Source organism: Sabethes cyaneus, chromosome 2 (assembly GCF_943734655.1).
Source record: "Sabethes cyaneus chromosome 2, idSabCyanKW18_F2, whole genome shotgun sequence".
Lineage (NCBI taxonomy): Eukaryota > Metazoa > Arthropoda > Insecta > Diptera > Culicidae > Sabethes > Sabethes cyaneus.
The window spans coordinates 240,817,131-240,830,523 of record NC_071354.1 but is presented as its reverse complement, the minus strand read 5'-3'; the positions used below and the strand labels follow the sequence as shown (position 1 = coordinate 240,830,523).

Sequence of the window (13,393 nt, the reverse complement as noted above, 5' to 3'; positions counted from 1 at the left end):
GTATACTGTATGTATATTTTATTCACGACAGATACGTATTTCGCCTACGACTTGCAGGCTTCCTCAGTGTCTGTTTTCGAACAGTCTGTTTATTTGTATGAGAGTCCTTATCCCCCTACCACAGGGGTGAGGCGGCTAAAACCATAATAAAAAAACTCCTGCCTCCAAACCCCTCACATGCCAAATATGGGTCCATTTGGTTGATTAGTTCTCTAGTTATGAGGAAATTGGTACATATTTCATTTGTATGGGAGCCCCCCCTCTTAGTGGGGGAAGGTTTCTCCAGCCACCATAAGAACCTTCCCTTGCCATAAAAACCCCTATATGCAAATTTTCACGCCGATCGGTTCAGTAGTTTTCGATTGTATAAGGAACATAGGGACAGATAGACAGACAGACAGACAGAAATCCTTTTTTATAGGTATAGACTAGCTGACCCGACAAACTTCGTATTACCACAAATTAACCTGTGTTGTACATAAATCATGAATCTCGGATGATCTTTGTCACAATCTCGGATTTTGCAAGCCCCCCAGTGGGCGGCGCTTCCGACGGCGGGTCACCGGCCACATTCGCGACCGTCTCGTCCTGAATGATCTAGTGTTACTATAGATAGTTTTTGTGGTCTTGTATTGACTAATGTTTTATGGAAGAGTCTCGAATTTCTCGAGTTCGATTAGTTTTTGAGTTTCGCAAAAATTTCTGTTTTATTTGTATGAGAGTCCATATCCCCCTACCACAGGGGTGAGAGGTCTCTAACTATCGTAAAATAAATTCAAGACTCCAAAATCTCCCACATGCCAAATTTGGTTCCATTTGCTTGATTAGTTCTCAAGTTATAAGGAAATTTGAATTTCATTTGTATGGGAGCTCCCCTCTTAAAAGGGGAAGGGGTCGTAATTCATCATAGAAAAAATTTCTGCCATCTAAAACTCCCACATGCCAAATTTGGTTCCATTTGATTGATTAGTTCTCGAGATAAGAGGAAATTTGCATTTCATTTGTAGGGAAGCCCACCCTCTTAAAGAGGAGATTGGCCATAACTCGCTTTCTAAAGAGGAGAGGGGTCTCAATTCACCATAGAAAAAAATCTTGCGTCCAAAACCATTTACATGTCAAATTTGGTTCCATTTGCTTGATTAGTTCTCGAGTTATGAGGAAATTTGTTTTTCATTTGTATAGGAGCCCCCCCCCCTCTTAAAGTGGGGAAATCCATAGAAAATATTCTTGCCTACAAAAACACCCACATGATAAATTTGGTTCCATTTGCTTGATTAGTTCCAGAGTTATGAGGAAATTTGTATTTCGTTTGTATGAGAGCCCCCCCTCTTAAAAAGGTAAGGGGTCCTAATTCATCATAAAAAAAATGGTTGCCTCCAAAAAACACCCACATGCCAAATATGGTTCCATTTGCTTGATTAGTTCTCGAATTATGAGGAAATTTGCATTTCATTTATATAGGAGCCCCCCTTTCTAAAGTGGGGAGGGGTCCCAATTCATCATAGAAAAAAATTTTGTCTCCAAAAACACCCACGTGCCAAATTTTGTTCCATTTGCTTGATTAGTTCTCGAGTTATGAGGAAATTTGTATTTCGTTTGTATAGGAGCCCCCCTCTTAAAGTGGGGAGGGGTCCTTATTTACCATAGAAAATATTCTTGCCCTCGAAAACTTTCACATGCCAAATTTTGTTCCATTTGCTTGATTAGTTCTTCAGTTATGAGGAAATTTGTATTTCATGTGTATAGGATCCCCCCCTCCTAAAACGGGGAGGGGTCCCAATTCATCATAGAAAAAAATTTTGTCTCCAAAAACACCCACATGCCAAATTTGGTTCCATTCGCTTAATTACTTCTCGAGTTATGAGGAAAATTGTGTTTCTTTGGTACAGGAGCCCCCCCCTCTTAAAGTGGGGAGGGGTCCTAATTTACTATAGAAAGTATTCTTGCCCTCGAAAACCTTCACATGCCAAATTTGGTTCCATTTGCTTGATTAGTTCTCGAGTTATGAGGAAATTTGTATGGAAGCCCCCCCCTTTTTAAGAGGAGAAGAGTTATAATTCCCCTTATAAAGAGGTGAGGGGTCTCATTTTACCATAGAATAAATTCTTGTCACCGAAAACACCCACATGCCAAATTTTGTTCTATTTGCTTGATTAGTTGTCGAGTTATGCAGAAATTTGTGTTTCATTTGTATGGGAGCCCCCCCTCTTAGTGGGGGGAGGGGTTTCTAACCATCACTAAAACCTTTCCTGGCCCCAAAAAACCTCTACATGCATATTTTCATGCCGATTGGTTCAGTAGTTTTCGATTCTATAAGGAACATACGGACAGACAGACAGACAGACAGACAGACAGACAGACAGACAGACAGACAGACAGACAGACAGAAATCCTTCTTTATAGGTATAGATTAAGTATGCATCTTCGTGAAAAACAGTCTTCAGAGAAAATGTGTATTTTAGCATACTAAATAACTTTGTAGAACATTTGAAAGCAATAAAAAATGGTATGCAAAGTTATTGAGCAAATTTTTTAAATAAGCGATGATCGAAAAAAGCATTCCTTGGGAAAATTAATGACCCCGAGTTTTTTCTAAATATCGTTTTTGTTCAAAAGTTCATAAATTATACCCGTGAACAAAATTTTGGTGGAACAAGTATTGATCGTGCGGATTTAAAAACTCAACACCATTTGCTAACAATAACCTGCCCTTCTGGTAAAAGTTAACAAACCTTTCATTCGAGCTCATTGATGTTTTTGTTCTGTACTTTAGTTAAAGCCAGAACGAACAAATGCCGAGATATATATTGATTGTGGTGTTGAACAATACGTAGCTAAAAAAGCCCAAAGCAAAACAAATAGACTACTTCGTGCGTGCGTGCGTGGTGGTGGTGGTGGAAGAGCGGAAGTTGATTAAAATCTATCGCGCGCACCATTTGTGAACCGAACAAAAGGCACGGTCGGTGTTCCGATCACGGCTCGTTGAGCCGCCCGCCGAACATCCGCTATTTGCGTGCCCTTCGATAAAACAATCGACCGAACCGAGCGCGTAAGCTTTCGACTGTGTGGCTCTTGACATTAACGGTGTGATAGTTCAACTGCGTCCGAAATAGCTAGATCGTAGATATTTTTAGCATTACCAGCTAGCTAATTAGTTTTATCCTGTCCCCCGAAAGGGGGGTAGGGCGCAGACGACAACCAAAATGCAAAGTCAATATTTTCATATTTGGCCATTATTCGCCCCCCTAATCAAAGATAGTATCTATTCGACACTTTCGGCCGTGCCGTGTACACAAACACACGACGACACCGTCTCAAAAAGCACTCTTCACTGCCGCCGCCGCCAGCACTCGATGCACACACGACGATGCTTCGGTTAATTGGAATAAATTGCCTTTGATATCCTTCCTTGAGAGCCAATTGTGAACCGATATGAGCACATACGTTCATCTTCATCCCGCCTTCCGTGACGTGTTTGATGTTCGGTAGGCTATCAGTAGACTGGGGGGAATTGGCTGTTCAGTGTTCTTCAGCTTTGTTTATCGATAGACGAGGTGCAATTTAAGCCGGTTTCAAGAGTAACATTTTTACTGGCATTTTTCTTTGAAATAATCTGTACCTAAGGGGTATCAGTCAAAACAAATTATTATAACATCTTATTCCCCCACAAAGTGAATGACGTTCTTTCGTCAACTTTGATTCCGGCACTACCAGCAGCAAAAAACGATTAGGTACTTAGTGAAAGAATTTTTCATTGCAGCGAACCGACAGCCTGCAAACCCGAACAAAACGGTGCCTTTTATCGGGCACTTTAGCAATTGTTGAACAAAATTGTCGCGTCAATGCTAATAAATCCGATTACTTCGTTTAACACCTAACGATGTACGACGTTCGTGGTACTGACGACAGACGACAGAGAGAAATAGACAGTTCAGACGGAAGCCATACGTAAATGTACTGTACGTAGACGATAGGTGGCGGAAGCACCAGACCTCACTTCCAATAGAACCGGTTCACCGATTGTCACCTCTTTATGATGTGCACCTATTTACTGTTCCACGCTTTACCAACTTTGAAAGGTGGAGGGATTAGACCGTAAGCCGATGTCAAGTGTCACAAGCTTTGATTTAATCTTCAGTGTAAAATTTCAATTTTGACATCGCTCAATCGACCCTTAAGCCTTAAGCCAATAATTCAGCTTTTTCCTGGTTCTGGTAAGATCGGGCTATGCTCACTCGGGTGCAAAAATAAAAAAAAGGGAAACATTGTTTCGTGTTGCTAACGGAGTTCATCGCTGTTTTGCAATCCTTCCGGTTGATGTAGTACCGTGATATGTAATTAATCCACTGGGTGGTTACACATTTTCTACACCTCACCAACTCATCCAAGTGGAACCTACAATAATCAGGGTGTGTACTGATGGGTGGAAACACCTGCAATTCTGACGAACAGAGGCTTCTCGGTTCTTGATTTTTTCTGCATTATAAGAGATTGAAGTTTTCCAGTAGATCAATGATTTTAAATGCTCCATGTGAGCGTCGATGAGCTTTGTTAAAATTTTGTTTTTGTTTTTCCGGAGATATTCCACATCGCAGTGGGATTATTTTTCACGTCATACAGGTAATAGCTTAAGTGGCTGGTTGCATACCCTGGGACATCTATGGACCGTACTACCGGGAACCAGAACAAGTTCTTTTCAATTTTTCTAGAAGCATGGTCAAAAGGATATAAAATCTGGTAGAATCGACGCGCAATCAGTTGAGCTGATACTATTTCCATTTCGTGTACTAACTATGACGTGGATCTCACTGCGATCCGGAATATCTCCGGAAAAAATGGAACAACATTTTGTCAATACATTTTTCTTTAATAAAGACTAATCTAAAATGGTTATACAAAGACTAAAATAAAATGGTTATTTAAGTCTAAAATGGTTATTTAAGACCAGTTATACAAAGATCGAACAAAAATCAATGGAGATAAAACCAGATTTTTGATGGCGGAAACATAAAGGTTAAGAATGATACCTTAGCCTTTGTGTGCTCGACCTTCCATGGAAGCTGTTGTCAGCCAGCTCGGTACATGGCTATAGGCCACTTTCTAATGGTATAACCCTCTTGCACGTTGTACGTCTTGTATAAGATGGAGAACTATTCTTATGTCATGCTCAAAAACATGTCAAGCATGATAGAAACCAACCAAAAAGTGATCTAAAAATGACCAGCGTGATAAAAAGTGACCAAAATATATTTAAAAATGATTGAAAAGTGACTGAAAAGACCAAAAAGTAATGATTAAAGGGTGACCAAAATGTAAGTCAAAGCGACCAAAAGGAGAAGTGACCAAAATCAAATCAAATCAAATTAAAAACACCAAATAGTGACATAAAAATAAAACAAAACTGTAGAATGGTTAAAAAGTGACCAAAAAATGGTCAAAAAATAACCGAAACATGACTGAAAAGTTATTAAATTGTGACCAAAAAGTGACTAAGTTCAACAAGTGATCAAAAGGTGACCTAAACTGTCCAAAAGTAACTAAAAGTGGCCAACTGGAGTGACTGGAGGTCAAAATGTGACTAAAAAGTAATCATAAAAAGATCACAAAGAGACCTACAAAAAAGTTTTAAATAAGTAGCTGGAAACTGACACACAGGTGATAGAAAAGTAAAGGACTAAAATGACAAAAAGAAGCTAATAACTGAAAAGGCACAAAAAATCATTAAAATATGGTCAAAAATTACCCAAGGAGAGGGATCAAAATGTGACCAAAATTTGATCATAAAATGTTCAAGAGATGTTCAAAAACAGCCCAAAGGGGAACTGAAAGTGACCGAAAGAAGAAACTACCAGCAAAGTAACCAAAGCGAGATAAAAGAGATCAAAAATAGATCAAAAAGAAAGAACAAAAAGTGTCCACAAACTAATCAAAACATGTCAAAATGTGGTCCAAAAATTATCAAATCGTATATAAAAAAGTAAAAAAGTAAACAATAAATGTTCAAAAAGTGACCAACAAGAGACCGATAAGTAACCAAAACGTGACAAGATGATCAAATGGTGACATCAAAATGTACAAGTCAGTGACCAGTTTTAGAAATGAGTAAAACTGGCAAGACTACACGTGACTAAAAGCATACCAAACAGACATCAAAAAGAGACTGCAGAGAGACACAAAATCATCATCAGAAATAGAAAAAAAGACCACATAAGTTAAAAATAAAGGGTTGCAAACAGACCAACATGTGATCCAAAAATGACTTAAGTGTTGAAAAGGTGACCAAAAGAAACCAAAGAAAATCACAGACATAAAAAAAACTTAAACTTAAAAAAGTGAGTAAAACTAATCAAAAAGTGAACAAAAAGTAAGTTAAAGTGACCGAAAAGTGATTAAAATGTGACTAAAAGCAGACCAAAAAGACACCAAAAGGAGATCACAATGAAACACAAAAAGTTACAAAAACTTGAATCAACAGTAATCATAAAGCTACAAAAAAAAATTCTGAAGTAGTCAAAAGATGGAAGTGGATCGGACACACCTTGAGGAAAGGAGCGAACGAGATCTGCAAAGAAGCACTCGATTGAATCCGCAAGGATAGGGTTGATTTGCTCTTTTTACTTCTTTTTTACTCTCTTGACTACAGCGCCTCAGCCAAACAGAATTCGAAAAAGTGATTTATAGGACAAGTGTAGAGTTACTTATTATCTACAATATTATTGAAGAAAGTATAGTTTAATCTTTAGTATTTATAGCGTTACAGAGCTGCAATGCCATTGGTAGCAAAAAGAGTGCTCTTTTGGTTACCAGCGGGGTATCAGCCCCATAGCGCCATAAAAATAAAAGATAAAACTATACTTTCTTCAACAATATTGTAGATAATAATCAACTCTACAATTGGCCTATGCATCACTGTTGCGAATTTTGTTTGACTGGGACTGCGATCAAAAGGAGACCAAAAATACGTAAAGTGACCAAAAAGAGACCAAAAGTGACCATAAAAATACAAAATGATATCAAAAATAGACAAAAGTCTAAAAAATGACAGCAAAATGGCTAACAAATAATCAAAAAATTATTGAAAATGACCAAAAATAAACTAAAAAGTGAACAAACAGAAACCAAAACATGACAAAAAGTGGTAATAATTACCAAAATGCGACTAAAAAGCAATCGAAAGTGGTAAAAAGTAACCAAAATAATCGATAATCTGACCAAAAACATGATTAAAAAGTGACAAAATATGGATCAGAGTATGATCAAGAAAGAAACAAGGAGGCCAGAAGTGAAGTGAAGTGAGAATATGATCAAGAAGATAAAAAAGGCAAGAAGTGACCACAGAGTCCGAAAAATGATCCGAATGTAACTAAAAGCAGTGGTCAAAAATTAGCCAAAAAGTAACCAAAAAATAGAAAAGGTCAAAATGTGATTAAAAGCGACTAGGGGTAGACAAAAACACAAGAATACAGACACATAAAATTAAAAATCAATCCAAAAAGACCATAAAAGTCTGAAAACTGACTAAGCAATGACCAACAAATATTCAAAACATGACTAAAAAGTGACCAAAAAACAGCAAAAAGAGTAATCAAAAGAGGCATGATAAAAATGTAATCAACAAGTTACCTAAAATTGGTAAAAAAGTCCCCAAGAAATAACTAAAACGTGACCCGAAAAGATCAAAAAGATATATTAAAGAAACAAAAAACTAAAAGGTGAATAAAAAAGTTCTAAAAATGCTCGAAAAGTAAAAAATGTGGCTGAACACTCTCCAAATGTGACGTAAAATGTTTACCAGGTAATCAGAAAGTCATTATCAAGTGACCAAAGTGATCAATACGAGAGGTGTCTGAAAGGTGATCGAAACGCGACTAAAAAGGGACAAAGCAGACCAAAAAGATACCAAAAAGTGACCACAAAAAGACGTAAAAAGTCAAGATAAAAAGATCACAAAACTCAAGTGATCAAAAATTAACCAAAAAATCATCGAAGAGAGTAAAAAATGATAAAAATATGAACAAAAAGTAATAAAAAATTACCAAAGAAAATTAGAAAGTGTCAGAAAAATGTTTAATAATCACAAAAGACCAAAAGGTAGTCAAAAAATTACCAAAATTTGCCCAAAAGTGCAAATTGTCCAAAAATTGACTGTATTGATGCTCAATAATTGACTTAATTGATGCTCAATAAGTCAGCATCAGATTTCTTAAAAAGTGACCGAAAAAGACCGAAAAGCAGCTAGCAGTAAGCAAAAACAAAATGTGACTACAAAGATTACAAAAATACCAAATCTCTGGTACTTTTTCATTTCGACGTATCTGACAATGAAAGATTCTCTTCGTGTCCCCTCTCTTCCGCTTTTCACAGCTATACTAATGCAGTTTAGCGCATCAGCTTTGCACGAATCGGTTGCCGGAGTCACTGGCTAGCTAAATGTTTTGAAAATTTTCTTTTCAATGCTTTAGTTTGACCGTAAAAAGCGGAAGAGAGGAGACACGAAGAGAATCTCTTATTGTCAGATACGTCGAAATGAAAAAGTACCTGACAAATATAGACCAAAAAAAATAGCACAAAAGTTTAAGGTGAAATTAGTCGTCATCGATTCTGCCAATTTTAAAAGCAGTTTTTTTGTTTGAAACAAAAATTCTGTTCATGAAAATGTATTTGCTGTATTCAGATTGGCAAGAAAAATGCAGAATTTATATTTTTATAAACAGAATCCCGCTTTTGGACTCAAAAACTGCTTCCGAAATTGGGCTCTCCGACGAAAAGTTAATGATTGCTGATTTCCCGTTAAAGTGGCCGAAAAATGCGACCAACTAGTGATAGAAAAGTGATCAAAAATGATCATAAAAGTGATCGAAATGTAGTCAAAATGTGTTAATGATGTGACCAAAAAGAAATCAAATTTAAAACGCCTTTTCCGTGTTCTTTTTCTTATCCATTGTCGTTTGAAAATACCAAAGTTCTACACGGGCAAGTAGGTCTCGTCGCTGTAAAATTTGGTTTGACCGAAACGCATTTCTGAATCCATAGAAAAGCTCAATTTTGTGCTATGATGCGCCTTATTATTTGTTTGGCGAGGACGTTATTGGCAGTTGCCAATAAATCATCATACTCAAACTCCTCCACAACCTCGATTTCGTTACTATAAACTCCTAGTAGTGATGCCAAGTCCGGCCAAAACAACACGGAACGACCGTGTTGTTTTAGGACAGGCAGTAAACGTTCTTCCAGTTCACATGAACTTTCCGGTTGACGAGCTCGGTGGCAATGAAAATGTTGCCTTCTAAGCAGATGATATAGATAGCATGCCAAACCGGGCATTTTTATCGAACAGCGAACAGTTGGCCTCCTCCAACAGTTTCATATGCTTGAAAATGTATGCCAATTTCCCCCTTCTGTTGCCGTATAACACACTTACCCAAGAAGGAGGTTAAAGCCGGCTTTAAAACAGATTTTGTCGTCCAGGGATCGTGTTTTGGGAATCTTTTATCGTTTATCATTGCGATTGGTAGTAAAATCTTCATATAAGTCGACGGTCCGACAGGTTTTTAACTTGATACACGGGTATTTACAGCAGCTTGGATAGAGAGGTTGTTGTTTCGCCTGAAAGCGTTGGCCACACGTTTTGTCGTCTTTGCAACTTCCGTCTTTCGATTTGCACCCGATTCTCTAACTTTCTGACTGTCGGGAAACGTTCCCCGAACACTTTTATTCCGTTGATTGATATCGTTTTTAACGAAAGTTTTGATACGTTGCTTTTCTTGCTTGGATCTGAGTAAAGGGCCAAACAGAATGCTGCTTCAACGCGTCCGTCAGCGTTATTCTGACAGTTTTCTCATGGGTTTACTGTCAAATTGACGCTAATGGATGCGTTGACGCAGCATTTTGTTTGGGCCTTAATCGCATTGCATTTGAAAGTCAAGTCAAATAAACATCTCTCCCATTCTACAAGAATTTCTCGACACAAGATAAGAATTTCCACTGTGCCTTTTCATTTCAAACCACTTTCGCAAACATATCAGCAGAGAAAACTGCAATCATTTGACCAGTCGCACAAAATTTTGCACCCATCGCAAGGACAAAAGAGGACACAAATTCGATTAACCCATTCTCCGAGTAACCTCCGTCGTGTCGGACGACGTACAGTTCATTCTGCCACTGACTTGACTTGATAACGAGGCTGGCTGCTGCAGCAGCATATCTAAAGAGCCCGAGGAGGAGGAGGAGGAGGCCCAAACATGCCAGTCAAACAAAAGGACGAACAAAATTAGAGCCTTTGCGTTCAAACTTCGCAGACTTTCTCTCTCAGCATCATCATCATCTTACTATACACTACACACAGTATTTTGCGCTCTATTTGGTACCACGCAGAGCATATACACACAGACACACTGAAATCGATTGATCCTGTCCCGTAGTGGGCTCGTATTCGAGTGTTCGTTTCCTTTCTTCCTACGGAATCCGAGAGGGACAGGAGTTCAACGTCCTCTTCTCTGTTCCCCCTCTCCCTTGCTGTCCTTTTGCAATAATTTTGTCCTTGAGCATATTTCATCGACACAAAACTCACAAAAGAGATGCTGCTTGGCTTGGCTGGAGATGGGATTGGGATTGCTTGCTTGCTGTGTTCCTTTTTTAGCAAATCCTATCCCAACACACCCCACAGTGTCTCATGAGAATTGTGGCCTTTTACGCTATACGTACTTAAAATACATTTGCAAGAACCTACCTTATAACACTGGATCTCGTCTAGCACAATCTCGGACTGCTTCAGGACGTGATCGACCTCTTCGTAGACTTCTCGTTCTAAATCCGTCGGGGCTGCATTCTCAAAGTCTAGAAACACGTCGTAGGTCTTCGGTGTGCAGCAGGTCGACTCGTCTCGTGCCAGCAGGCTGAGTAATTTCCCCATGACTAATAATCCTGTGGTTTTTTTTCGTTTGTCTGGCCTCTTTGGCAATTAATTCACTACCAGTTGATGCTACTATTTTTGCCCTTGATTTTTCTGAACACAAAATATTTCTTTTAGCTACTGCTCACTACCATCCAATTTGTGGGTGCTTCTACTTCCGTGGCTGATATCACTTACTGCTTATCGCATTGGCTTCTTCTTTGTGCTTGTTACTAATCGCAATTCGCTTTTGGCCGCTCCGCGGTCGCTGATAGAAAAGCACTCGCGAAATTTCAAACCTCTACGGTTTGCTCGTCAGAATCAGTAGAAAACCTCCCACATAGCCAACAAAGTAATCCGTTCTTTTTTCTTCGTTTCTTCGCCCCGTCGTTCTGCTGCTGCCGTTGCAGCCACTTTTCAAAGATATTTTAACACCGCACCCAGATTTTCATCCGTCGAGTTCTCCCCGATTCCAGCAGGAGGTCAATTCGACAGATGGGCCTATTCGTTGCAGCTTCACACTGCGATCATCTGCGTTTCCGTCGGAAAATTCTGCCAACTAATCGGCCACAGCAGTCATTCACCAACCAGTCGAAAAAGCCCCCTAACCCAGTATGTATGTAGGAAGAAAACGGCACACCGAAGGTAGGCACCAGACGAAAAAACTTGCACACCAACTCTATTTCGCGAACATCACCACACAACTGAACGGCGTGTGAGCAAACTGTGCGCTCTACACTGTTTGGTTAGTCGTGTACCAGGCCGCAGCCAACAGCCAACAGTGGTGATTCCGTCCGATTTTCCTTTTACTCTCTCTTCTCCAATACTACCGTGCAAAGAAAATGCACTAGTGATAACGTACGCAAGCACGCACACTTGGACACGCGTTGGAGGGGAAATTTTGTTTTGCCTCACGCGGCTTATGCTGGATGCAAATTTATGCAAGCCGTTTGACTCACAAATTTTTTCACTGCACTACTGTTTTTCACAAAAAATATCACCAAATCAGGTACATACATAAAAAGTTCTAAGCTTTGACGGAACCACTTACTATTTTTACAACGCAACGCAACACAAAACAGTTGTAAACAACACACATCGTCTCGCTGATGCTGGCTGGCGTTTTTTCTTTGTTTGAGATTTCGTTTTTGCTCTGTTCTTTCGGTTCTTTCTCGTTTCTTTCGTTCGGATTCGTGCGTCATGTGTCAAATAAAAAAATTTCGCCCTTCGGGAGTCGAACAACGCGAACCGGTCATTTTCTGAAGGGGTATAACGACGAGGGGTATTATATATCCGTCGAACCGTCGTCGTTAAAAGACGGCATATAAATTACTTTGGAAATTAGAAGCAACTTCACGTGGGTTTGAATCGTTTTAAAATAAAAACTTTACCCACTTTAACGGTGAACGGTATTGCGCTCTTCGCACTGGACTGCACATTTATTGCTCTTTGCATTGAAAGTTGGATTTTGAACACACTTGTTCAGTCACACATTTTGTAGGTGAGAAAAGTTGCCAAAATTTCGTGGGAAAACCCTTGAATTGGTCCAACCCTTGGTTGATTCTTATTTGAATTCTAATCGCAATGACGGCACCGCACGACCTCTTTTCCACTTACAGAACTGCCCGTACCTGACTGCGTGAAAATTATTTCCGACATGTTTCTGTCTTTTGCACTCTTTAACAAAACGCTATTCTGCTTCACGCATACTCGAAACTAATGTAGGTGTCTCCACTGCGGCGCCGTCATACACTCTTAAATGATTCTACCTGTAAATTGGTCGGATTTAGTTAAAGTTAGGTTGAAACTACTCAAAATGCCCTTAAAGTGTGTTGGAAATAGGCGAATTCGAGCAAAACTAAGAGCTACCGTTCGCTACCTGGCTGTGATTATTGGAACTACAAAAAAAGTGCAATTCCCAAAATGCTTGCTGGCACCTATATGGAACTCGACTTTAAATGTAATATTTTATTGAATTAACAACAGTGGGAATGATGAAAATGGATAATAAAGGTAAGAAAAAGCATTACCTTTCATTTGATATATATTGTTTCTGTTTCAGGAGATTATTAGAGCTTCGCAAGTGTATTTATGTTTACGAACTGATAGGTTATATGTTTGGTTCTTGGCGCAGATGATGCTAATCAAGAAAATAAATCCGTTAGCATTTGAAAACACATTGGAAAACGCTGAAGACTGAAAATAATTGGTGATTCTCTATCCAGGATATGTAAACTTTACAGCTGACTCTATGTACTTTTGTTTCATGCGGTACAAAATCAAACATTAACATTTTTCTGCCATAAAGTTAATTAATTCGAATATTTTCACTTACCTTAACGTAGATAAACAAATTTCTTCCAATATTTCGCTATCTAAAATCCTGACAATTGAAAGGGTTAATCAAAAACTGCATTTTATTTCAGTTTTTTTCAAAAATGTATGGAGTTTGACAGCGATTTTACTTTTCATCACTTTTTTTATGCAGCGCCTCTAAGCGGG

At 38.8% G+C, this 13,393-nt stretch overlaps 1 protein-coding gene across 1 annotated transcript in view; it reads right to left on the bottom strand.

Moving 5' to 3' along the window:
- The window catches only part of LOC128733404 (CYFIP-related Rac1 interactor B), a 94,516-nt gene extending 82,531 nt beyond the window's left edge, over positions 1-11,985 (bottom strand). The window contains exon 1 of the mRNA XM_053826969.1: positions 10,730-11,985. Within this exon, the coding sequence (XP_053682944.1) occupies positions 10,730-10,912 (183 nt within the window). The 5' untranslated portion in view covers positions 10,913-11,985. The remainder of the gene's footprint in view (positions 1-10,729) is intronic.
- Positions 11,986-13,393: the final 1,408 nt, after the last annotated feature.